This window comes from Nerophis lumbriciformis, linkage group LG10 (genome assembly GCF_033978685.3).
Source record: "Nerophis lumbriciformis linkage group LG10, RoL_Nlum_v2.1, whole genome shotgun sequence".
Classification (NCBI taxonomy): Eukaryota; Metazoa; Chordata; class Actinopteri; order Syngnathiformes; family Syngnathidae; genus Nerophis; species Nerophis lumbriciformis.
In genome coordinates, this window is record NC_084557.2 from 28,639,324 (window position 1) to 28,667,094 (window position 27,771).

Genomic DNA, 27,771 nt, shown 5'->3' on the forward strand with positions numbered 1-27,771 from the left:
CCCACACACAGGCTGGATTGGATGATGTGGTTCTTTACTGGTAGCTGCAATGAGTGATCAGAACGCACATACACACAATATGTGGTTAGCACCTCTGCTGATTTCGATGTCATTAGCTGAGAACAGGAAGTCTGCCCAAGTACATAACATTTTCATATTTTTACAATTACATGAAATACAATTACAGATGTGACTTAATACAATGGCTTTTAACAGTATACTTTTTAACGTGTGTGATCGTATAGTGGTTTTAACTTCCTTTTATCTTTACTGGTATTACAATCAATTAAATACAAAATATTTTACTTGGTTTTTAACCAACATCATCCTTTTTTATATATTTATGAAATAGAACATAGAAAAATACAAAATACAATACAAGACATGACACAAATAATTAAATTGACTTTTAGCACCCTCTGGTGGTGACTAGCAAAAATGACAGACCACGTTGTTCGCATGTTAAAATGGCGAACAATACAAATTTAAATATTAACGTCTTGACACGTAAAACGCACATAGTGCAACAATTATTACCTGCAATGAGTGATCAGAACGCACATACACACAATATGTGGTTAGCACCTCTGCTGATTTCGATGTCTACAGGGGGAAAATAATATCGACTTCAGTGCAAAATAGTAATACATCTGACGTGAGCAACAACCAATTCAAAATGAAAATTCCACAACGTAGCATTTCAACTGCTATTAAATAACTGTGTATCTTACAATAAATCTCACGTAAACTTTAGTGTAATATATAATATTTTGCGGAGCAATATCAGAACGTGGCTTACCATTAGCAGAGAACAGGAAGTCTGCCAATAAGCTTCCGGTTTGCGGTCATATTTACAGACTTTCAGGTACCAGCAGATGGCGCAATTGGACCTCTCATTGCATAACAAACAATATACATATTTTAGCAGGAATTTCACTCAAATAATCAAAGTATTTCTTATACCCGTTACATATAAAAGAAAAGAATAGAAAGTACTTTATTGATCCCTGGGGGAAATTCAGCACCACAGTTCGCTCACAATAGACAATAATAATTATAAATAATATAATATAATATATGTATAATATATAAATAATATAAATATATTCTACATATACTCTACATTTAGGTGCAGTCAAGGAACATATGCATTATACAGTCTGATGGCTGTCGGTATGAAGGACCTCCTGTGTCGTTCCGTGTTGCATTTCGGGAGTTTGAGCCTTCCACTGAACGTGCTCATTCTCCCCGCAAGGTCCGAGTGTAGTGGGTGGGAGGTGTTGTCCATAATGGCTAGGAGTTTTGCTAGACTTCTCCTCTCTGACACCACCGCCAGAGAGTCTAGCTGCACTCCCACCACGTTACTGGCCTTCTCTACCAACTTGTCCAGTCTGTTTGCGTCCCTCGCTCTCAGTCCGCTGCCCCAGCAGGCCACGGCGTACAAGAAGGCACCCGCCACCACCGACTCGTAGAACATCTTCAACATCTTTGTGCAGACGTTGAAGGATCCTAGCCTCCTGAGGAAGTAGAGGCGGCTATGTCCCTTCTTGTAGAGTGCCTCAGCGTGTTTTGACCCATTCAGCTTGTTGTCCATGTGTACACAGAGGTATTTAGAATCCTCAACGATGTCCACATCGACCCCCCTGATGGAAACAGGGGTCGCCGGAGTACTCCTCCTCCTTCCCAGGTCCACAACCAGCTCCTTGGTCTTCGTCACATTGAGCTGGAGGTGGTTCTTTCCACACCATGTGACAAAGTCCTCCACCAGTGGCCTGTATTCCTCATCATCACCATCCTCAATACACCCCACTATCGCAGAGTCATCAGAAAACTTCTGAAGGTGGCAGGGCTCTGAGTGATAGTGGGATACAGGTAAACAATGGGGGGGAATCGGTCTAAGCCTGGGCCCTAGCAAAAGCACACATCCCTCTTACATGTGTGTAAGAGGGAAACATCAAAGAACACAAAAGACATTAAAAGCGCAGAGCTGATGCAACCAGCCACGTCTACATACAGCTATGAATAAAAAGTAAAAGAAACATACACACTCTGGTGGCCTCTGCGATGTTCCACGCCATCGTCTGCTGGGGTGGAGGGAGCATGGCCAAAGACAGGAGCAGACCCAACAAAGCAACCAAGAGAGCCGACTCCACTATATGTATATTACACACACACACCCGTATATACACAAACATAATTTACTTTAATATATCCATCCATCCATCCATCCATCTTCTTCTGCTTATCCGAGGTCGGGTCGCGGGGGCAGCAGCCTAAGCAGGGAAGCCCAGACTTCCCTCTCCCCAGCCACTTCGTCCAGCTCTTCCCGGGGCATCCCGAGGCGTTCCCAGGCCAGCCGGGATATATAGTCTTCCCAACGTGTCCTGGGTCTTCCCCGTGGCCTCCTACCGGTCGGACGTGCCCTAAACACCTCCCTAGGGAGGCGTTCAGGTGGCATCCTGACCAGATGCCCGAACCACCTCACCTGGCTCCTCTCGATGTGGAGGAGCAGCGGCTTTACTTTGAGCTCCCCCCGGATGACAGAGCTTCTCACCCTATCTCTAAGGGAGAGCCCCGCCACTCGGCGGAGGAAACTCATTTCGGCCGCTTGTACCCGTGATCCTGTCCTTTCGGTCATGACCCAAAGCTTATGACCATAGGTGAGGATGGGAACGTAGATCGACCGGTAAATCGAGAGCTTTGCCTTCCGGCTCAGCTCCTTCTTCACCACAACGGATCGATACAGCGTCCGCATTACTGAAGACGCCGCACCGATCCGCCTGTTGATCTCACGATCCACTCTTCCCTCACTCGTGAACAAGACTCCGAGGTACTTGAACTCCTCCACTTGGGGCAAGATCTCCTCCCCAACCCGGAGATGGCACTCCACCCTTTTCCGGGCGAGAACCATGGACTCGGACTTGGAGGTGCTGATTCTCATCCCAGTCGCTTCACACTCGGCTGCGAACCGATCCAGTGAGAGCTGAAGAACCTGGCCAGATGAAGCCGTCAGGACCACATCATCTGCAAAAAGCAGAGACCTAATCCTGCAGCCACCAAACCAGATACCCTCAACGCCCTGACTGCGCCTAGAAATTCTGTCCATAAAGGTTTTGAACAGAATGGGTGACAAAGGGCAGCCCTGGCGGAGACCAACCCTCACTGGAAACGGGTCCGACTTACTGCCAGCAATGCGGACTAAGCTCTGACACTGATTATACGGGGAGCGAACCGCCACAATAAGACAGTCCGATACCCCATACTCTCTGAGCACTCCCCACAGGACTTCCCAGGGTACACGGTCGAATGCCTTCTCCAAGTCCACAAAGCACATGTAGACTGGTTGGGCAAACTCCCATGCACCCTCAAGGACCCTGCCGAGAATATAGAGCTGGTCCACAGTTCCACGACCAGGACGAAAACCACACTGTTCTTCCTGAATCCGAGGTTCGACTATCCGGCGTAGCCTCCTCTAATATATAAAGATTAAAAACAAACATGATTTTGGAATTAAATCTTCATTATGCCTTGTGATGGAGTCACTAGGCAGCTGTTGTTTTTCAGGGCTAGAAGCTGGTAGCTCTCGTCAAATGATATGACACGACGGCATCTCTGACCAAGTTGCATGGCACACGTCCCAGGACAACTTCAGCCACTACTCTGACTACAAATCCTGCTATGTAGAATGACAATTGTAAACTCAAATTCCCTGAGGGCCCGCCTCAGGAAAAGCCTGATCCCTGCAGCTATAGCCGTCCTTAACAGCAGGCCCGGCCGACCTGTCTGACAAGCCTATAAATGTGTTGGTCATGTATGATGTATTTTTGTTATTTTAGTTTTGTGATGTGTAATGTCTATTGTTTAAATGTACGGCAGTGAAAATGAATTTCCCCAACGGAGACCAATAAATCTAAATCTAAATCTACAAGAGCGGATAGATGATTAGTTTGCATTCATGTTTTTAAGAATGTGATCAGTTTCCAATATAAAATATACATTATATTTTATTTTTGATCTGGCATGCTTTTCTTACTGTTGCTTTCTGATGCTCAAAGAGGAGTAGATGACCGGGTTAAGGTGGCGGCCGAATTACCTGCGCCCCAGCACCCAATGCAGCGTCCATTCATGTATGATGTCTATGGTTGGAAAGGTCTTCTGACATAGAAATGCTTGCCAAAGCTTTCTCACCTGAGATACACAATTTGTTGATAATGACATGTTAATATGTATATTTAAGTATTGATATTGTGAGTCTAATGTGGAATGTTAAAAGGAAGGTCTCTAAGTTTGGTTTACGGAAGGGACTATTGTTCACAGAAATATGTTTTCAACATGAACAGTGAACTCCCTACACAGGACACCAACCAAAGTCATGCTGTCAGAGAAAGAAAATAAAAGGGTAAACGTGTGAAGAAAAAAAAAAAAATATATATATATACGTATATATTCAAGGTTTCTATGGTTTATCCATTATACAGTGCTCAATACCGGGGTAGAGCGGAATATTTTGTTATGTTACAGTCTCATTCCAAAGTGGAATACATTAATTTTGGTCCTCAAAGTCTACACACCATACCCCATAATGAGAATGTGAAAAGTTTTTTCTCTAAAATTTTGCAATTTTATTCAAACTAAAAAACTAAACAAATCACACACACATTACTATTCACAGTACGTACGCAATAATGTGTTGATGCACCTTTGGCAGCAATTACAGCCTCAAGTTTTTTGAATACGATGCCACAAGCTTGGCTCACCTATCTTTGGGCAGTTTCACCCATTCCTCTTTGCAGGACCTCTCAAGCCCCATCAGGTTGGATGGGAAGTTTTCATCCAGGATGTCTCTGTACATTGCTGCTTTTAGTCTAGTCTGGGAGGTGACCAAGAACTCGATGGTCACTTTTTGTCAGAGCGACAGCGTTCCTCTGTTGAGAGAGGAGAACCTTCCAGAAGGACAATCTTCTTTGTAGCAATCCACCAATTAGTCCTGTATGGTATTGTGGCCACACGGAAGCCATTTCTTAGTAAAAAGTTTGCCAAAATACACCTGAAAGACTCTGACCACGAGAAACAAAATTATCTGGTCTGATGAGAAAAAGACGTTAGTTTTTGGCGTGAATGCCAGGCGCCATGTTTGGAGGGAGCCAGGCACTGCTTATGTCAATACCATCCCTACAGTGAAGCATCATGCTGTGGGGATGTTTTTCAGCGGCAGGAACTTTGTAGACTAGTCTGGATAGAGGGAAAGATGAATGCAGCAATGAACAGAGACATCCTGGATGAAAACCAACGCTTCCCATCCAACATGATGGAACTTGTGAGGTGCTGCAAATAGAAATGGGCTATACTGCCCCAAAAAAATGTGTGCCAAGCTTGTGCCATCGTATATATAAAAAGACTTGAGGCTGTAAATGCTACCAAAGGTGCATCAACAAAGTATTGAGTAAATGCTGGAAATACTTAAGTACGTAGGATTTTTCAGTTTTGTTTTACTAAATTTGCAAAATTAAAAAATAACTTTCACATTGTTATGGGGTATTGTTTACAGAATTTTGAGGACAAAATTGAATATAATTCCATTTTGGAATAAGCCCGTAACATAAATGTGGGGGGGGGGGAAGCATTGTGAATACTTTCCAGCTGCACTGTATACATTCCAGGCAGATTACATTTCTTAGGACTATGTTGTATCATACACAATGTCAACAAATTGCAGCTGTTTATCATAGATGTATTTGTGCTTGACAGTGTATAGCTTTCTTAGTTTCAGTAAGCATGTTTTACAAATAATGCTGTTGAGAACATTGAATTATTAAACACAACTAAAACACATAATTAAAAGGCCACATACAATAGACAATCTTTATACATTCCATGTTACACTGAAAAAGGAAAAAATACAAAAAAGCCTGACTGAAACTTTCAAAGTATAGTTGCAGTCTTAAATTTACATACACACGTGTATCTATGCCATCAATTTTAGGCCCTTACTATGAATCGTTGCTTCTCCAGGGTGGAAATACAACAAACATGTTCAATGACTTTTAAAAAGACGACTAGAGTGCACAAGTTTGAATTTATTAGAAATGTTGAGTATGTAAACATCTGACCACAACTCTACATAATCTGCTCGTTTACAGGCTTGGCGTCAGGTTTACACAGTTTGTTATACCTGCTCGCATTTTAGCAACAAGACTGTTTAACTCCTAAACGCTTGTTTCATTCTGTCCAGATCTGAGGTCAACCTCTTTGGGTGTTTCTGATATACCCTCTAAGATTTTCTGGATTTGAATAAGCACCTTTTCGTTGAATACAATATCCAGATGTGGCAATCCTCTGTACTCAGTGACGTGGACGGGCTTATTCTGCTGTCCCACCCATCGTTTGCAAAGACTCATGCTGCGTCTGTCCACCGTGTCGTCCCCGTCATCGTAAACAAAGTCTATGGGGTCTGCGTTGGGAAAGTGCTCGTCGTAAATTTGCGTCACTGCAGTGGGGATTCCAACGCCGTACATGCACCACACTTCTACACCAGGAGGGTGGAGCTCACTCGTCAGGTTCTTGGAGTCTTCCCACATGTACCTGAAACAGACAAGTGCACATCTGGTGGATGTTGACATTTCACTTTCATTTGCGGACTTAAAAGTAGAGTTGTTAAAAGTATCGATACCTGCTTTTTTCAGAGTACCGTACACTTTTACCTCGGCGGGCCAGTTCAATTCTCACCGCGTGATCACTGAAGAAAAACGTCAGCTGTCCCAAATATTTACTCATTCGTGGAAGGCTGTGATGAAAGCTAATTTGGTGCTTCCAGTTTGTCCTTGCTCATAAACAATGCACACTGCAAATTATTATTGCCACGAGTTACAATTTTATTTGCTGAGATAGGCTCCAGCACTCCCCGCGACCCCAAAAAAGGGACAAGCGGTATAAAATGGATGGATGGATTTTACATCATAATCTTAATTTTAGCGTGAACAATTATGTTGTCTATTCTAGCAGCTGAGATAGGCTCCAGCACCCCCCCCCCCCCCCCCCCCGCAACCCCGAAAGGGACCAGCGCTAGAAAATGGATGGATGGATGGATGGATGGATTCTAGTTTGAAAATGTTACAATTGAGAAATGTATTCAGATTTCCCCCCACATAGAAAATCCTGTTTAAAGATTCTGCAACATCTCGAGGATGATCATTTAAGAATTGCAAGTTGAATAAGGCTTGTTTTCGGAATACTTATTTCAATCTTATGCTATTCCAGCTATACAAATCTTAATTTAGGATGTCTTATCAAGTAAAATTAACTAGCTGTATGGACAGATAATTGTATTTATTTATCTAATTTATAATTTTTCCTAAAATGTATTGCTTTTATATTTTTTCAGCTCTTTTTTGCAGTGTAAGCATGGCAGCATAGCAAAACTTAACTCTGCTTCACAACATCTAACACGTGGTCAGAGAATAAGACATGGCAGAAATGATTTGTGATGCACTTTAGCGACTTGGTTGCTATATTTACTATGTAGAGCTACATATAACATTTTAAAGAAGTATATCTGGCATCATGCATTTATTCAGTAATCATACACAGGCGGTCATGAAATGATCCGCCACCACAAGTCCAGGGAGTGTGCATTACCACAGTGTGCAACCCAACCTTTATCACTTCTAGAAGTGCTAAGAAAACACTGCTTAGAGACAACATGTTTTAGCCTTTTCATTATCCATCCATCCATCCATTTTCTACCGCTTACTCCCTTTGTGGTCGCGGGGGGTGCTGGAGCCTATCTCAACTACAATCGGGCGGAAGGCAGTGTATACCCTGGACAAGTCGCCACCTCATCACAGGGCCAACACAGATAGACAGACAACATTCACACTCACATTCACACACTAGGGCCAATTTAGTGTTGCCAATCAACCTATCCCCAGGTGCATGTTTTTGGAAGTGGGATATTTCATCACAAATTACATGATGTCACACTACCACCATGATTTGATTTGATTTAAAATATTAACAATGTTTTATATACAGTACTTGCAGGCTCCACGCCACTGTTTTTTTTTTAGAATATTCAATCCTGCGGTATTGTTAGTTTCGATATACTAGGAGGCTATGGACCACTGCTGTTCACCTCTTGATACTTGCTTATACTGCAAGTTGTTTTCTGTGCAAACAGCTGTTGAAGCACAGCAATCTTAAATATTTGACTGATTGAATCAGTTTTAATAAAATATTGAATTTAAAAGTACATGGGTTTAGTTTTTCAATTTGAATCGTGGTATAGAATAAGTCGAGAATCGTGGAAATTAATGAGTATAGAAATTCTGCCATTGTCACAACCCACTTTAAAAATGTTTGATTTGTAAAATTGGAATATGAATTTCAAAACGCTTGACTAACGCGGGAGTAATTTAAATACTGCACAATAATTAATATTTCTTCAGTTACTTTGTTTGGCTTTATGTCTGCAGAACTATTGCCACTAAAGGGGCTGAAACTAAAATATGTTACTCTACCAGCCATCCTCAAAGTGGATATCTGTGAAGTAGCGCCGGTAGTCTTGGTAGGTGTAGTTAAAAGTTGGTGTGGAAAGGAAAACGTGGTCCTTCGGCCAGGTTTTCTCTGTTGGCAGCATCCATGGATTTGTTGTCGCCATCCTTTGCTCCTCCCGAATCTTGATGTTGGAAATCATTGGGATGCCGTCATTTTCACCTTAAAAGAAAGGCAACATGCAGTGAGAAGTCTCTTATATAGCCTTCTAATATATGACACTCTTTACTTGACGTTACCTGATGCCATCACTCTGAGGACTTTAATAGCGCCCCCCCATGGAGCTGCCAGGGAAATGAAGCCCCTGATATACTTGTCCTTCCAGGCCTGAGGCTGACTGTTGAGGAAGTAGAGGACATAGTGGCAGCCCATGCTGTGTCCCAACAAGTAAACAGGCTGCAGGTACTGATTATACATCTGCTCCACCAGTTCCTTCAACTTCATAAAGTACTCTGCATTCTGATCTGTCAACATAGTGAGGAAATGACATCTTCATTTATTGCATCATTATCATTAGAATTGTCACTCATGTCAAAATTGGAACATTTACTTAAATACATTAAAACATTGGTTCGCAAACTTTTTTCACCAAGTACCACCTTAAAAAAAACAAGGCAGATGTTTTATTTACCAAGTGTACTTAATTTTTTTGCCCACAGTTTGAACAGAAACAATGAATATATAAAAATAAAACACTGTACCTTAACCAAGTGATTCTTTGGCGTACCACTAGTACCACAGTGTTGCACTTAAAAGGCCCATTTACCGTATTTTCCGGACCATAGGGCGCACCGCCGATGAATGGTCTATTTTAAAAAAATCTTTTTTCATATATAAGGCGCATCGGATTATAGGGTGCATTAAAGGAGTCATATTATTATTATTATTATTATTTTCCAAATGTAAAACACTTCCTTGTGGTCTACATAACATGTAATGGTGGTTCTTTGGTCAAAATGTTGCATAGATGATGTTTTACAGATCATCTTCAAGCCGCTTTCTGACAGTCGTTTACGGATGTGTCGTTTTGTGGGCGGTCTTATTTACGTGCCTCACTTTTGGCAGCGTCTTCTCCCCGTAATCTTTGTTGTAGCGTGCAAGGACGGGTGTGGAAGAAGTGTCAAAAGATGGAGCTAACTGTTTTAATGACATTCAGACTTTACTTAAGTCAATAACGGAGCAGCAACAACCACACAGGAATTGTGTCCCGTGAAAAACCGTCCGACCGGAACTCTAAAAAAATAAAGTTCCTTGGGTGAATAATGTAAACTCACTACACCGGTATGTTTTAGCATTTTCATGGCGAGTTTACTGACAGATATAAGTAAGAACTTTACACTACTTTATATTAGAAATGGCAACAGCGGAGGATGAATGTCCCATAAGAAGATAGAGGGAAAAAAAGAAGCTAATCGACTACGGCGTTTTTCAGGATTTACACAGATCCCAAATACAGATCAGAAGGTAACAGAAGGTAAGAAAAGTTGCTTTTACATAATATTGCGAAACAAAATGGCAGATAATATGTCTTACCTTATACACACACCATAATAATACTTGTATATTTAATGCGCCGACAATCCTTCAAGTACGACTTTTCATAGTTTACCAAAGTCGTACTAAAACATTTTGATAGATTTTTGAGCGCCGTGTGTAATGTTCTATATTTTTAATGGAACATTTAAAATGTTGGTGTTTACTTGAGATCCATCATAGTGCAGGCTACACTTATCTCTTATGTTTGACTGCCATCTATTGGTCACACTTATCATTACACCATGTACCAAATAAAATAGCTTCGAGGTGGGTAAGTTCAACCAAACTTATTCCTTACGTTAGGCGCACCAGGATAAGGCGCACTGTTGAGTTTTGAGAAAAAATAAGGATTTTAGGTGCGCCTTATAGTCTGTAAAAAAGGTATGTTGGTTTCTATGAGGCAATTTTTCCTCTGGGGTAAAATGCAATATTCAACAAATGCTGATATGCTGAATGATAATCTGCTCATAGTAGGACTGCACAATCATTTACATTTTAATCCCGGTAATGATGTTGGCTGCCATTAATAATGAAAAGTGATCTTCTGCGATATTAAAATTCAAAAAGCAGGCTACTCTCCATATCAAACCAAGCCTTTTTCCAGTCCACAGTGGCAGGAAAGCAGCAGCGGCTCATCTTGAAGCCCCGTGAAGTAGATAAAACTGTTACCAAGTTTTGAGCAAATAACGTGCATTTCAAAAAAAGGTCCTGGATGACATTCTGACAATAATGGTAAATGGGTCGTACTTGTATAGCGCTTTTCTACCTTTTTAAGGAACTCAAAGCGCTTTGACACTATTTTCCACATTCACCCATTCACACACACACATTCACACACTGATGGCGGAAACTGCCATGCACGGCGCTAACCAGGCCCATCAGGAGCAAGGGTGAAGTGTCTTGCTCAAGGACACAAGGGACATGACTCGGATGGTAGAAGGTGGGGATTGAACCAATAACCCTCAGATTGCTGGCACAGCCACTCTCCCAACTTCGCCACGCCGTCCCCAATAGAATTGCATTTGTGTCCAAATATTGCGGTCTTTATTAAGGTAATTTAAACTCTGCAAGCGAGAAATAACATGTGAATAATCATGATTAATCTGAATTCACAAGTGATAAAAAGTAATGTGACTGCACTTAATACAAATAGTGAACAAAAACAAAGATTAGTCTTAAAATGTGCAGTGTATTTTTGAGCACAATAAGTGAACACATTTATTAGTAATTGCTGGAATGTGATATGAAGAAGGGGTAAGAGTAAATAAGCTCGGCTTCTTCCTGATTCCTTACAGATATGTTTAACTTTGAACTGACAACAATTGTAATGTGACTTTGTAAGCATGTTAAAAATAAACTACGACTAAATATATGTATAATGTTGATTTATCCGTTGTATTAGACTGAAGTAATCCCTCTTTGGTCAGAGTTAATTGGTTCCGTACATGACCGCGATTAACGAATTTCCACAAAGTAGGAATGAATGATAATTTTATTCACGCGCACACATATATAAGAAAATAAATTAAACCACTTAATATAGTTTATAGCTAGAGCATAAAAAAAATTAATGACCTTTAAAATAAGTTTTTTTTCTCAACACTATGAGAGCCCTGTAGACATGAAATAAACTTAATCGCCTTTACAATCTTTTAATACAACATATCGATGCTCCTAAGGCTGAGCCAATCAGTGGCCACCATACTGAACAGTGCACTCTAATTGATTTCGTATCCTCTAGAGACCATCCATTTTCTACCGCTTGTCCCTTTCGGGGTGACGGGGGATGCTGGAGCCTATCCCAGCTGCATTCGGGCGGAAGGCAGGGCACACCCTGGACAAGTTACCACCTCATTGCAGGGTTAACACAGACAACATTCACACACTATGGCCAATTTAGTGTTGCCAATCGCTACAGTAATATTGATATTTTTAATTCATTAAGCACATTTCATGCTTGAAAATGCTTAACTTTGGCCCAAAATATGTGGTCAAGCCACAATATTTGAAGCGGGGTGTGGCGAGGGGCGACGATATCCCAAGTACATTTCTGATCTGTGTGAAACACTGTTTTACCAAAAATTATAAATAATTAGGATTAATATTTGTGATTTCAACACTGATAAAAATAATTGTAATTATTTTGGCATCATTATGCAGTGCTGGCTCATACAGGTAGATGTAGTAAATACACTTCTGTGTGAACAAGGTTTTGACAACTTACTCGGAGTTAATCTCCAGTCATACGGTGCCCCTCGTACGGTTTCGTTTCGCTTGTAGCCAATGTTGACTAAATGCTGCACCATAGAGTGAAAATAACCTGCAAAACACAAAAAAAACATTTGACCTGTATGTAAATAGTATGGCAATATGAACACAGTGATTGGGGAACTGTACCAGGCGACTTTGATACAGTACTATGTTATCACGATACTTATATACTGTACATAGGAAATTCATATCATGCAAATACACCTTAATCTAACGTATTCATAAAAGTACAGAGTTAATGCGCACAATGCTAAAAATGTTTTTATGTTAATGACAGTATGGACACAATGATTGGACAGACCGCAAAATTGGGTAACTGTACCAGATGACTTTATATTGTTGGTTTACAGCGCAATACATATACAGTGCATCCAGAAAGTATTCACAGGGTTTCACTTGAAATTCATTTTTTCTTCAAAATTTCTACAGACAATACCCTATAATGACAACGTGAAAATGTTTAATTTTGCAAATGTATGAAAAATAAAAGACAAAAACAATCACATATACATAAGTATTCACAACATTTGCTCAATACTTTGTTAATGCACCTTTGGCAGCAAATACAGCCTCAAATCATTTTGAATACGATGCCACAAGCTTGGTACGCCTATCTTTGGGCAGTTTCGCCCATTCCTCTTTGCAGGACCTCTCAAGTTCCATCATATTGGATGGGAAGCGTTGGTTTTTATCCATGATGTCTCTGTATATTGCTGCAAAAATCTTTACCTCTATTATGACTAGTCTCCCAGTTCCTGCTGCTGAAAAACATCCCCACATCATGATGCTGCCACCACCATGCTTCACTGTAGGGATGGTATTGGCCTGGTGATGAGCGGTGTCTGGTTTTCTCCAAACATGACACAGGGCATTCACACGACCAGATAATTTTGTTTCTCATCGTCTGAGAGACTTTCCGGTGTATTTTTTACTAAGAAATGTCTTCCTTTTGGCCACTATACTAGCTTGATTGGTGGCTTGCTGCAGAGATGATTGTCTTTCTGGAAGGTTCCTCTCTCTCCACAGAGAAATGCTGTAGCTCTGACAGAGTGACCATCGGGATCTTAGTCACTTCCCTTACTAGACTAAGATGAATATAGCAATATACAGACACATCCTGAATGAAAAACAGCGCTTCCTATCCAACATGATGGATCTTGAAAGGTGCTGCAAAGAGGAATGGGTGAAACTGTCCTAAGAGTGGTGTACCAAGCTTGTGGCATCGTATTCAAAAAGACTTGAAGCTGTAATTGCTGCAAAAGGCTGTGAATACTTATGTACATGTGGGGGTTTTTTTTGTTTTTTTTTATTTAAATACATTTGCAAAAAAAAAAAAAAAAACCTTTTCACATTGTCATTATGGGGTATTGTCTGTAAAATTTTGAGAATAAAAATTTATTTATTCCATTTTGGAAAACATAAAATTTGGAAAAAGCAAAGTGCTGTGAATACTTTCCGGGACCACTGTACAGAGGAAATTCAGGATAACATGCAAACAGCTAAATCTAACTTATTCGTACAAGTATGGACTTAATGCACACAATGCTCAAATGTACTTATGTAAATGATAGTATGGCAAAATAGACAATGATTGGGGAACTGTACCAGATGACTTCATATTGATATTGGTGTACGGTGCACTAATTATATACATTCGAAATTAATAATCTAACCTATTTATACAAAGAACAGGGTTAATGCACACAATGCTCAAATGTATGTATCTCACCTGCTAACTTGTTATTGTCAAGAAACTCAATGGGATAGGTTTGTCCAAACCCTGGCACTCGCACCTGCACCCCCGGCGAGTTGAATGATTGCCTCGTTGTCCTGTTGTACACAAGCCTGAACACAGACATTTGTTTTCACAGCTCTAAAATTATTCTAACCTATGATATGTCAAATGTCTTGTCAGGGTTTTTTAACCAGTTATAGATTATTTGGGTTAAAATTTGGGGAACAGCGTAAACCCAAACAACAACATTATAAAACATGTACAATGTACAGTAACGTGAGCCAAAGTACCTAATGTTATCGATCCAGCAGTCTACACCGATGGGCATGAACATGTTGAGATCAATCCACAAGGGGAACCAGTGATCGGTTTTCCTGTAGCACATCCAATGGACAAGATGTGGCTTGTCTATCTTAGCTTCCAGACGGTTTCCCAAGTTTCCTGGTACTGGACAAACAAGTGCAAGGTGAGCATCCAATGTAAACATTAAATCCCTTTAGATATGCATTAATATAAGTGCTAGCTTTATAACTGAATGATTTAAATGAAAGAAAAAAAAAAATCTTTACAAAAACCCTAGCCAAGCCATGATCATGTGGCCCCATTAGTAGTTGTGAACTTTCCAGCAGGCACAAGACATTCAAACAATGTTGAGAACTTGTTGAATTAGGTCCTGAAGTTGAGCAACTCAAACGTCAATATGTGTATTAGCAAATTTAAAGTCGAGGGGATAGAAAAAAGAAAAAAGGACAGAGGGAAATTGCAGGGACAACAAAAACAACATCAGCAAATACGATATGTACAAATATGATACGAAAAAAGACAGCAAAGAAGCATTTACTGAAGTAGATTGTAATAACACAGAAATGACTAGGAACAGTATTGCACTAAAAATACCAATAGAAATACCACAATTGATAATGAATAATAATTCCCTCTTTTATCAACAATACAATTGTTTCAAATATAACAATATGTAATAATTTGAAATACAAAATAGCAGATAAATGGAGTGGAAGAAAGAAGTGAACTATATTAACCTTGTAAATTGTTATAGTAAAAATAGATTAAACGGGAACTGCACTTTTTTTATTTTTTTATTTTGCCCATCATTCACAATCAATGACGACGATGGATGTTTTTTTTTTTTTACATTTCAAATATTAAACAAACATTAAGTCCGCTTACAATGGAGCCTATGAGAACCGTTCTGTTCCGCCTATAAAGCCCTTAAAAAAAAACATCCAATCACCTCCATTAAGTTTTTCTTTACATTATGTAAGTATATGTAATGTAGTAACAGGCACATTCATAACATTTAATATTTACATATTTTAAACATACGCGGCGCCATTGGCGTTGTTAGGCCTATTTTAGGGGGGCTCAAGCCCCCTTAAAATATTCTTAAGCCCCCCTAAATAATTTGGTGTTATATTTATTTACTGTATTTATTTTTCCATTTTATTTTTTTTACAAATACATGCCGACATATTCATTATAAAGTGGCCCGAATATGAGTTTAAATAAATAATCATATAACCTGTCATTATTCACTCAATTTCCCCTCACTTCATAGCGTAAGGTAGAGAGCCCCTTTAGTGCGTCGGTATCCAATCCATTCCACTTGTTCATATAGAAAATGCCCACATCACTCAAAATCTAGTCCGCATTTTCTCTGCGACCTTGCTTGCGGTCCTTGGACTTGTTCATATAGAAAATGCCCACACCACTCAAAATCCAGTCCGCATTTTCTCTGCGACCTTGCTTGCGGTCCTGCAGTTGTACGAAGCACATTAGCACGCAGCACTGCAGAACAAGAACGTGAACGGATGCAAAATGGACACAAGAAACTTTTTCGAGAAAGTAAGTATTCATCACTGCTTGTAGTAAAATGTATTAGCTCCACTTTACACCAGGTCTGTGTTTGACAAAAAGTTACATTCCCGCTCTAAAACAATGCTGCTACTTAGTTAGCTAGTTAGCCTGAAATGCATCATGAAGGTCCTGGTTATTTATAAAGTTAAATGTGCACTCTTTTTTACCATTTGCTATCTTTGGGGTAACTTCCTTCTGGAGCATCAGCTGTGATTCTCACTTTACACATGGAGAACAGGAGCTGAGCTCATTCACGTATGACTATCATCAGTAGATAATAATAATCACTCCACAACCCCTATTGACCTGTAGGAGTCAGGGCAGAGGAGCACAGAAAGTGAGAGGGGAGAGGCCTCTACTGGAAAGGTGAGTAGGAGAATAATGATACATATACTGTAAATATATATTAAAACATTTTTTTTTTAATGGCTTATCGATAAGCCATTTGTTTTATTTATTTCTGGGTGGATCATGTTGCCATTTTTTATTTTATTTTATATATATATATATATATATATATATATATATATATATGATTGTATTTGTAATCTACTTTACAATTGATTCCAAATCTCAAAGTGCTACAGAATTACAACCATTGGCTATATACTGTGTAAACCTACTCAGTGGCCTAGTGGTTAGAGTGTCCGTCCTGAGATCGGTAGGTTGGGAGTTCAAATCCCGGCCGAGTCATACCAAAGACTATAAAAAATGGGACCCATTACCTCCCTGCTTGGCACTCAGCATCAAGGGTTGGAATTGGGGGTTAAATCACCAAAATGATTCCCGGGCGCAGCCACCGCTGCTGCCCACTGCTCCCCTCACCTCCCAGGGGGTGATCAAGGGTGATGGGTCAAATGCAGAGAATAATCTCGCCACACCTAGTGTGTGTGTGTGACAATCATTGGTACTTTAACTTTTTAACTTTAAATATATATATATATATATATATATATATCCTTATGTAACATCACCAGAATGATTGACAATTAGGAGGACCAATAGTCAACATGATCCACAACATCCTCTCGTATACCTTTAAGTCTTTCATTAATATACAGGTAAAAGCCAGTAAATTAGAATATTTTGAAAAACTTGATTTATTTCAGTAATTGCATTCAAAAGGTGTAACTTGTACATTATATTTATTCATTGCACACAGACTGATGCATTCAAATGTTTATTTCATTTAATTTTGATGATTTGAAGTGGCAACAAATGAAAATCCAAAATTCCGTGTGTCACAAAATTAGAATATTTCTTAAGGCTAATACAAAAAAGGGATTTTTAGAAATGTTGGCCAACTGAAAAGTATGAAAATGAAAAATATGAGCATGTACAATACTCAATACTTGGTTGGAGCTCCTTTTGCCTCAATTACTGCGTTAATGCGGCGTGGCATGGAGTCGATGAGTTTCTGGCACTGCTCAGGTGTTATGAGAGCCCAGGTTGCTCTGATAGTGGCCTTCAACTCTTCTGTGTTTTTGGGTCTGGCATTCTGCATCTTCCTTTTCACAATACCCCACAGATTTTCTATGGGGCTAAGGTCAGGGGAGTTGGCGGGCCAATTTAGAACAAATACCATGGTCCGTAAACCAGGCACGGGTAGATTTTGCGCTGTGTGCAGGCGCCAAGTCCTGTTGGAACTTGAAATCTCCATCTCCATAGAGCAGGTCAGCAGCAGGAAGCATGAAGTGCTCTAAAACTTGCTGGTAGACGGCTGCGTTGACCCTGGATCTCAGGAAACAGAGTGGACCGACACCAGCAGATGACATGGCACCCCAAACCATCACCCAACCATGCAAATTTTGCATTTCCTTTGGAAATCGAGGTCCCAGAGTCTGGAGGAAGACAGGAGAGGCACAGGATCCACGTTGCCTGAAGTCTAGTGTAAAGTTTCCACCATCAGTGATGGTTTGGGGTGCCATGTCATCTACTGGTGTCGGTCCACTCTGTTTCCTGAGATCCAGGGTCAACGCAGCCGTCTACCAGCAAGTTTTAGAGCACTTCATGCTTCCTGCTGCTGACCTGCTCTATGGAGATGGAGATTTCAAGTTCCAACAGGACTTGGCGCCTGCACACAGCGCAAAATCTACCCGTGCCTGGTTTACGGACCATGGTATTTCTGTTCTAAATTGGCCCGCCAACTCCCCTGACCTTAGCCCCATAGAAAATCTGTGGGGTATTGTGAAAAGGAAGATGCAGAATGCCAGACCCAAAAACACAGAAGAGTTGAAGGCCACTATCAGAGCAACCTGGGCTCTCATAACACCTGAGCAGTGCCAGAAACTCATCGACTCCATGCCACGCCGCATTAACACAGTAATTGAGGCAAAAGGAGCTCCAACCAAGTATTGAGTATTGTACATGCTCATATTTTTCATTTTCATACTTTTCAGTTGGCCAACATTTCTAAAAATCCCTTTTTTGTATTAGCCTTAAGTAATATTCTAATTTTGTGACACACGGAATTTTGGATTTTCATTTGTTGCCACTTCAAATCATCAAAATTAAATGAAATAAACATTTGAATGCATCAGTCTGTGTGCAATGAATAAATATAATGTACAAGTTACACCTTTTGAATGCAATTACTGAAATAAATCAAGTTTTTCAAAATATTCTAATTTACTGGCTTTTACCTGTGTGTGTGTGTGTGTATATATATATATATATATATATATATATATAAAAACCCAGACACCATCTTTGTAGTCATTTTTCTCCTGCGTGGACTTCCGTTTTCCTTTACAATGAGTGAAGCTGCACGAAACCTTGTGTCTGCAATTGTAAATAATTTAGTTTTTAAGTTTTGTGTTTCTTGTAGAATCCATCCATCCATTTTCTACCGCTTATTCCCTTTGGGGTCGCGGGGGGCGCTGGAGCCTATCTCAGCTACAATCGGGCGGAAGGCGGGGTACACCCTGGACAAGTCGCCACCTCATCGCAGTAGAATCCATATAAAGTAATATACATTAGCCTATTGTTAAAATAATGAAAAAAAACATAATTAAATATATTTGTTTTATTGTATAGTTACATTAATAGCTGTTGTATTATTATAGGATAGTTTGTTAAACATTTCATAGGATTTTCAGAGGGAGGAAAAACCAAGACATTTAATATAAAATGTAAAATTAATAAATACATTAAAAGAAAAAGAAAAAAAAAGGTTAAAAGCCATCGTCCCGGGGAGCATTTCATTTCGTCCCGTGCATTTTTTTTACCGTCCCCGGGACGACGGGACTACGTTAATCTCAAATCCTGGAAGTTAAATTTTATTGTTTGAATTATTTGTTTCAGCATTGCCCTTTGAAGATGGTCCCTCAGCTCTTTGACAGCTTTGGCTCTTTTTCAGATGAGCAGACGGACTCCAAGTTTTTCTTATTTACAGTATATATAAACGTTTCTCATTTCTATTCAGACTTCCATATATATTTTGATGCATTCTAAATAGTAAATAAATGCGACCAAAACTCTGTGCACAGTGGAGCCTATGGGAGTCGCTCTATTCTGCCTATAAACGCTTTAAAAAAACACCCAAACACCTCCATTAAGGTTTTATATACATGAAGTATATCGGGCATATTCATTATAACATGCAATATTTACGTATTTTGCTCATTTTAAGCATACGGTGGTGCATTAATTTCACATACGCATCACGCTTTTCCTTTCACAACATCACTGATTACTACTCACTGCAGACATGACAGCCAACAAACATAAAACGTCTCTCATTGGGGATGCCGACTGTTAAGATGTTGATATATTCCCATGTAGATGAAGAATTATTTAATCATAATCCTCACAAGGAAAAAAGGGGGGGTGGAACAAAGCGTCTTTTCAGGTCTTTTTTGCCATTTATGGGTCTAAATTGGCTGTCAAAGTTGACCAACTTCTCGGTCAATGTCCACATCATTTTACTATCAAGGTGAGAGGCATGATTTAATTTGCGAGCTCCGAGAAAAAAACCCACTGAGAACACTCAGCAGTGGATCACTCAGCTTGTGAGTCAATGAAGGACACAGCAAGCTACGAGAACTAATGTGAAATAATATTCAAGTCACAAAATGTACAGTGCAGGCCAAAAGTTTGGACACACCTTCTCATTCAATGCGTTTTCTTTATTTTCATAACTATTTACATTGTAAATTGTCACTGAAGGCATCACAACTGTGAATGAACGCATGTGGAGTTATGTACCTAACAAGGAAAGGTGAAATAACTGAAAACATGTTTTATATTCTAGCTTCTTCAAAATAGCCACCCTTTGCTCTGATTACTGCTTTGCACACTCTTGGCATTCTCTCGATGAGCTTCAACAGGTAGTCACCTGAAATGGTTTTCACTTCCCAGGTCTCATAGTTTTGATGCCTTCAATGACAATCTACAATGTAAATAGTCATGAAAATAAAGAAAACACTGTCACACCGCGGTGAGGGATGTCTTGTCTTGTTTTTTTGTCTTGTGAATTCCATGTTTTATTTTGAAAAGTAACTCTCTTCTCGTTTCAGGTCACTTGCCTTTCCTCTTGTGTTATCAGTCTGACGTCATCCCTGATCCCTGATTGTTTTCACCTGTTGCCCATTACCCCCATGTGTCTTATAGTCCGCGTCTCCCTTTGTTCTGTGCCAGAATGTCTCGTTGCAGCGTGCATCTCCAGCACCATGCCCAAGCCTTGTCTCGTCTTGTTTTGATTTATCCGGATCCTGAATTTTCAAGTTGGTATTTTGAGTTTCCCTTTTCTCCTCTTAAGCAGAGTGATTTTTTTGTTTGTAAAGTTTTCAAGTTGAAGTGGTGAGTTCAGTTTATTTTTTACAGTCTTGTCTTTTCATCATTATTGAGTGATTTTTTGTTGTTAATAATTTTGCTAGACCAGAAACAGTGTAGAAGTTTTATAGCCCATTGTTTTTCCCTCCTTCTGGAGCGTTTTTTTGTTCTTTAAATTTCATAGTTATATTCCTCGCTAGTGTAATTAGAGATTGATATTTTTGTTTCCTCCTGTGAGTGATTTTCTGTTTTTCACCTTTCTTTCAGTTGACAGAATTCATAGCCGTTGTTTTATTGCCCTGACTCAAGAGTGGAAAAGTGATCATTTCAAGATAAAAGCCTGTCTGATTGTTCTCCACTCTACATCTGAGTCCTATTTCTGATCCAGGCCTGACAAACACATTGAAATGAGAAGGTGTGTCCAAACTTTTGGTCTGTACTGTACATGGAGTATTGTTGATGGGCCCGGTTCTGGGGGTCCTGTTGCTGGCCGGCCCTTGTTCCCTGGGTACAGCACCTGGCTGATGATGTCAATATAGCCGCATAAGCTTGTTACTTCTCTGCGATCAATACGCCACTAAAAGTAGGTCCTCAACGTTAGTGCTTGTAATAACAATATCGCTAATACTTGGTTAATATTCAGGTCACGAAATGTAAATAGAGTATTGTTGGCGCCTTTTGGATATTTTTTAGTGGGTTATATTTTCGTAATAGACACAATGGGCCCCATTCAGCAATAAGTTTCAAACTTTTCCTCATATCTTTCTTCCTAAGAGTCCATTCAAATTCATGACGTGTTCTTAAATGGCCAAATTGTTACCACCTGCTGTTCTTAAGTTGCTGAATTCCAAATGGTTAGCGCGTGCATGTCTATCATAATTTGCATATAAACACACCCTTATTTCCCCAATATGCATATGTAAACACCCTTATTTGCGTAATTTGCATAGGTGAACACCCTTAACTCCCCATATAAGGGCACAATTCCGGCGGAAAAGCCGAACATCAGACACACGGAGAAAACACAAACCGATTACGGAAGAGAAATGTGTATTATCCCGCAGGGGAAATACATAATGTCAAAACGAAAGTTCAAGAAAGGGGGGACTGCTGAGGATAGTCCAAAGCGTTCAAATAAATATTCGTCACTTTGGGTAAATATGTCTACATGGTGGTGAAATATGCGCTCCCTCCCCAGGGCACGATCTGTGGCATCTTGCAGTAGCAGCAAGATGTTGGTCTTTTAAAGAGTCACCAATCACTAAATCAACACCCCGATAATTGATGATTGTGTGCGTACACGGTATTTGGAAATGTCTATATATTGCTCATTTTGCTATATGTCTGTCTGATCTCTATCTATATTATAATATAGGAAGGAGAGAGGCAGCGTCACAGGTGCAGCGCACGCTGCTTGGCATGGGGGAATTCCGCCCTCAATGAAGACTTCCAGGTTTGATGGCAAGGCGAACTGGGAGGCATTTCATCCCACTTCTGACACCAAGTCTGACACTCTTTTTCAACTTTTATTGAGCAACCTATACTAACACAGCTCAACTTATCTCGTTCTTTCCACACGCACGTCTATCCTCACTCCTCATTTTCGCAACAGCAACGCTTCCTCCTTCTTCGCCAATCACCTTACAGGCGTGCTACGTTCACAACAAAGAGGATGCAGGATAAAGTGACAGAAATTGACATTTTTGCATTGTATTATACATCAGGAAGTGTTGTGTAAGAAAGTGTTAACAATAAAACCATCAAAAGCCATCTGCTTTTGTATAAAGATAAGTTAGGTTAAATGAAAATATTATTATTATTTATCTAATGGTATATCAAAAATAATTTGAGCAAAATGTAATTGAAATATTGTCGTGTGGCCCTCCAGCAGTGCTCGGGTTGCTCATGCGGCCCCCGGTAAAAATTAATTGCCCACCCCAGATCTATATAGATAGGCTCCAGCACCCCCCGCGACCCCAAAAGGGACAAGCGGTAGAAAATGGATGGATGGATATATAATATTAATTTAACATTAGACAGTAGAAGTAAGGGAACTTGTCACACTTAAGAACAAATAAACCACCCTCAGAGTGCTCTGGAGCACTCGAAGATTTAGTTCTTACCTACGAACAAATCCCAGCTAAGAAAACATTGGTGAATACAAAAATCTCCTTAAAAACTTCATAAGTGGGCCTAAGAACAAAATTTGTTCTTAAGAACGATTGCTGAATGGGGCCCATGGCTCTCATCTGTTTCATCGTAAGCAGACTTTTATTTAAGTTTATTTACAAGTTAGAACACATTAAAAAGACGTGTTCTTGTCTCTCATTAGGATTGTGAATTATAGGCAAAATTCCAATCGTAACATTTATGTGTTTTTGGCTCTCCGCTGTCCAGTGGTAACTGGCATTTGCAAAACCCTCTGACGCCTCCGCCTGGCAACGGGCAGTCAGGCAAAGCAGTGACATTACTGTCTGAGGGTGTGCTTTTCACAGAATGTACTCTACAGTAGCATGCCTTATTTTCCTGAACAACAATGGAAAAAAAAAAGGCAGACTTACCTATAATCAGTGGTGGTGTGCTGTTGCCTGGGGCTTGAACTTTCGTCTCAGGAGGAAACACAACGTTGAGGATCCAGAAACATGAGGCATGATGAAAGCCCAGCAGAAGTACAAATGTCACAGAAGGCCATATTTGCACCAAAGAGCACATGTTGCTTGACTGGGGGGGGGGGGGGGGGGGAGAAGTAGAAATGTTACCTTTGCCACAGTCAAGTGATACAAACTTTTTAGCAGCCTCTGACACACCTGCTTTGTGGGATGGATGATTAATTAAACTGTTTGCTAATCAGCCCAGGCCGGTGACTCACAATCACCACAAACCCCACAGAAAAAGACAAATAAACGTGTTGTTTGATACCCACTGCCCTATTGATTTGTAGCTATTTATTTACACAAACGCACTGAAAATGATTGACCATGCCGGCCGGGTAGGAGCATATTGTACAAACGCTTCGGACACGGAATTGGGATCAACCATTGTTTACGTTTGGTAGCATTGTAGTTGACTTTATAAAAGTACATTTTACAAAAGTGTAATGTAGAAAAAAGATGTTTGAGGTGACTTACTAGAAAAGGGCTGCTATGTTGTCCTCTCGCTGGAGTCCAACAGACAATACGGAGGCGACGAGAGGTGGATCGACTACAAATGTCGACACTCAAGTATTATTGATAGATGGTCGATACAAGCGTGATGAGATCGATATTTTCTAGGTTTCTCCTGGAAACGTTTATTTTCACGTATAGTTGTGGTATATTGGTAAAAACTCAGGGGAAAGTTTTTGGAGGCAAAACTGATTTAAAAAAATACTTATAATGCTCTATTGACTTTATTTTTCTTTAACAATTGTATGTATTAAAAGGGGATTATTGTATTAATTATTTAGTTTATATTGTCACATTGTCTAATATTGTGGGACATAAATAAATATTGTTCTAATATAAGTTTTGATTACATTATTTTTGACTACCTAAAATCATTGATATGTGTTTTATTCTGATCATAATCATGATAAACTAATTGAGGACACAAACTAATTCAATTATCGCAAGAAGGAAAGAAAAAAATCAAGTACAAAGTATCGGTATTGATAACTAAAAACGTGCTGTATCGCTCACCTCGAGAGGCTACTCTGGATGAACCAACCACTTTCCGGTCAGCTGCTGTTGCCTTCAGGGTCCTCGCAAAATGTCCGCTATTTATCATCATGGATTGTGGAGAAAATAACTTTAAACAGAAACGAATAGAAACAACAATAATAGTTTGATTGTAAATAGGTATACATAAATATTTGCTTTAGAATTATGTCCCCAATAATTCAGTAACAATTAGTGTACACGTCAATTGACATTTTTGATCTGCCACTCTTTTGACTTACCCATACACACACACACCATTTTTGATTTGATTTGATATATTTTATTTAAAATATGCAAAAAACAAGAACAAGCCTGATCCAATACAGTGTTATAGACTTAACAGCCATTATAACAAAATGAAAACAATGGAGAATAAAAACGAAAAAAAAAAAAAAAAATGAGCAAAGGACTTTATTTTTTATTTTTTTATATTGTTTTTACACATTTGAAAAGGAGTGAGAAGAAGTTTACACTTGACTAGTTTACCATTAACTACTTTATCTTTTTTAAATTGTTTTTTAGTCTTTAAGAACTGTTTAAAAACATTTTACATATTGTTGCTATGGCTTTGTTTTCACGTATGCCAGTACATCTATCAGAGGTTAGTATAGGACAACAGTTTATAGTTCATTTACTTTTAAGTAGGCCAGATGACCATTGCATTGCATCATGACTTTATACTGGGGACTGACCTAAGCCAGCCTTAGACGAGTTTAAATCCAAAAATATGGTAGTCCAGAAATGCACAGCGGAATGGTAAAAAAAGACACATTTAATTGTGAATTGGTAACAGTGACGTGCGGTGAACTATACACGAGGTGAGGCATAGATACTTTTGGAGTTTTTTTCTTCTTTTTTTTTTTACTTAAATTCATATGTGCAGCTTTAATCATTGTTGATTTAGGTTGCACATTAGAATAACAGGAACAAGAAGGGAGTCATTCGCTTTCATAAAAATGTTATCATAATGAAATTATGCTATGATAAATTGGTCCAAAAAGTCTTTGATAAAGTTGTTATTAAATACTTTTTGGTCCCATTTGCTTTTAACAAAATAAATCAAGTATTGTGAGTGTATCTTACCCTTGGGCGCCGAAAAGGGGGGGGGGGTAAAGGAGACGGATTCTAGGGGCCCATGATGGAGGGGGGCCCAGAGAGGCCCCTAATGATGATGAAATTATAATACAGAAAAAATAATGACACTGTGTTGGGGGCCCTGTAAAGATTCTTTTCATGGGGCCCAAAATCCCTAGCGGCACCCCTGATCTTACCTTTCTGTATTTGTATCTGAAGCAGCAATAGCTATCCTCCATGGAAACGTACTTTGTATGATCACATTCATTTTGTCTTAGAGTCCGGTTTAGAGAAGTATTTAATCTTGGATACAGTATATAATCCTCCATATTGGCAGACACATTCATTTATTTCAATTTCATTCCAAGCAATAAAACAATATTTTTGCATCTGACAAAAAAACACCCACAAACGCTGGCTTACTCTAAAAAAAATGCCATGTTTGTAATAAATACATCCATCCATCAGTCCATCCATCCATCCATTTTTCTACCGCTTGTCCCGTTCAGGGTCGCAGGGGTGCTGGAGCCTATCTCAGCTGCATTCGGGTGGAAGGCGGGGTACACCCTGGACAAGTCGCCACCTCATCACAGGGCCATTGTTATATAGTTAAAATTTTTTTTTACTCATTTACTTTTAAGTGGGCCAGATGACCATAGCATTGCATCATGACTTTATACTGACCTAAGCCAGCATTAGACGTGTTAAAATCCAAAAATATGGTAGTCCAGAAATGCACAGCGGCATGGTAAAAAAAAGACACATTTAAGGGGACGGCGTGGCGAAGTTGGTAGAGTGGCCGTGCCAGCAATCCGAGGGTTTCTGGTTACTGGGGTTCAATCCCCACCTTCTACCATCCTAGTCACGTCTGTTGTGTCCTTGGGCAAGACACTTCACCCCTTGCTCCTGATGGCTGCTGGTTAGTGCCTTGCATGGCAGCTCCCGCCATCAGTGTGTGAATGTGTGTGTGAATGGGTAAATGTGGAAATAGTGTCAAAGCGCTTTGAGTACCTTGAAGGTAGAAAAGTGCTATACAAGTATAACCCATTTATCATTTAATTGTGAATTGTTAAATAAAAGGCCTACATTTTGCAGGGAAAATGTGTAATAGATAGATTCAATTATTTATTTATTTATAACCAACCAGTGCAATAAAGATGCGTTGTGTGTATAACAGTAACCTTAAAATAATTTATGTATAGCTATTATGCGCAATAAAATGGATGATACGAATTAAATAATCAAAAAATAAACACGGTGAGAGAGGGGTTAGTGCATCTGCCTCACAATACGAATGCCCTGGGTTCGATCCTGCGCTCGGGATCTTTCTGTGTGGAGTTTGCATGTTCTTCCCGTGACTGCGTGGGTTCCCTCCGGGTACTCCGGCTACCTCCCACCTCCAAAGACATGCACATGGGGATAGGCTGATTGGCAACACTAAATAGGCCCTAGTGTGTGAATGTGAGTGGGAATGTTGTCTATCTATCTGTGTTGGCCCTGTGATGAGGTGGCGACTTGTCCAGGGTGTCCTGGGCATGACGTTAAAGTGCATCCGGCAGTGGAAGCTCCTCTAAGGGGTCTTGAGGCACTAGGAGGTTAACCCCTTTACTACTGTTACCCCAGGTGGCCCTTGGCAAAGGCCTAGTACCTGACTGCCTCCTAGCCAGGGATACGGTGAAGACCTCAACGGCGGAGCAGGCGCAAGAAGGCACCCCCACATCCATGTGGGCCCAGTTATAGGGAAATAACAACCCAAGACCTCAACGGTGGAACAGGTGGAAGATGAATGCTAAACCTATGGAGCGTCACAACAGCTGCGATGGTGGAAGAAGGCTGCAGCAGAAAAGGGTCTCCAGTCGTCTCGGACTCCATGCCACTGGACCCTGACCCGGATCTGTCAAGGTTCGTGTGGTGACTGTCTGTGCACCAGTCTGCCCCCGTTAAACAAAGTCACGCACAGGCATCCTCCATAAAGGGATACACCCCTACCAGGAGGATCGTCATACTCGTTCGAGTGACCGCCGATGATGATGAACCCTAAAATTATTTATGTATAGCTATTGTACGCAATAAAATGGATGATACGAATTAAATAATCAAAAAATAAACACGATGGAAGAGGGGTTAGTGCGTCTGCCTCACAATACGAAGGTCCTGGGTTAGATCCTGCGCTCGGGATCTTTCTGTGTGGAGTTTGCATGTTCTCCCCGTGACTGCGTGGGCTTCCTCACACCTCCAAAGACATGCACCTGGGGATAA

The 27,771-nt window shown here is 40.0% G+C and overlaps 1 protein-coding gene and 1 long non-coding RNA gene across 3 annotated transcripts; one reads left to right on the top strand and one right to left on the bottom strand.

Moving 5' to 3' along the window:
• Window positions 1–5,715: 5,715 nt before the first annotated feature.
• On the bottom strand, window positions 5,716–23,972 carry lcat (lecithin-cholesterol acyltransferase). Of its 2 annotated transcripts, none has more exons than XM_061969901.1 (8): window positions 23,869–23,972; window positions 23,302–23,461; window positions 14,383–14,539; window positions 14,087–14,202; window positions 12,311–12,406; window positions 8,790–9,014; window positions 8,517–8,712; window positions 5,716–6,582 (listed from the first exon to the last, which is right to left on the bottom strand). In XM_061969901.1, the coding sequence occupies exons 2-8, from the start codon at window positions 23,450–23,452 to the stop codon at window positions 6,207–6,209; spliced, it is 1,317 nt and encodes a 438-aa protein (XP_061825885.1). In that variant the 5' UTR covers window positions 23,453–23,461; window positions 23,869–23,972; the 3' UTR covers window positions 5,716–6,206. The 2 variants fall into 2 exon arrangements, with proteins under 2 accessions (XP_061825885.1, XP_061825884.1); XM_061969900.2 differs by lacking the exon at window positions 23,869–23,972 and adding an exon at window positions 23,548–23,787.
• Window positions 20,341–27,529, top strand: LOC133612473 (uncharacterized). Its single transcript, XR_009816123.1, has 4 exons — window positions 20,341–21,155; window positions 21,939–22,043; window positions 22,116–22,193; window positions 27,136–27,529. It is a non-coding gene; the product is annotated as an uncharacterized lncRNA (long non-coding RNA).
• Window positions 27,530–27,771: the final 242 nt, after the last annotated feature.

Bases quoted from the DNA above. Each gene is read 5' to 3' on its own strand.
- lcat (XM_061969901.1), bottom strand. From the start codon at position 23,452: ATGTGCTCTTTGGTGCAAATATGGCCTTCTGTGACATTTGTACTTCTG. The intron at 12,407-14,086 runs GTGAGATACATA...TGTGTTTTGCAG, and splicing joins TGACAATAACAAGTTAGCAG to GTTATTTTCACTCTATGGTG. The intron at 6,583-8,516 runs GTAGAGTAACAT...TGTCTGTTTCAG, and splicing joins ATCCACTTTGAGGATGGCTG to GTACATGTGGGAAGACTCCA.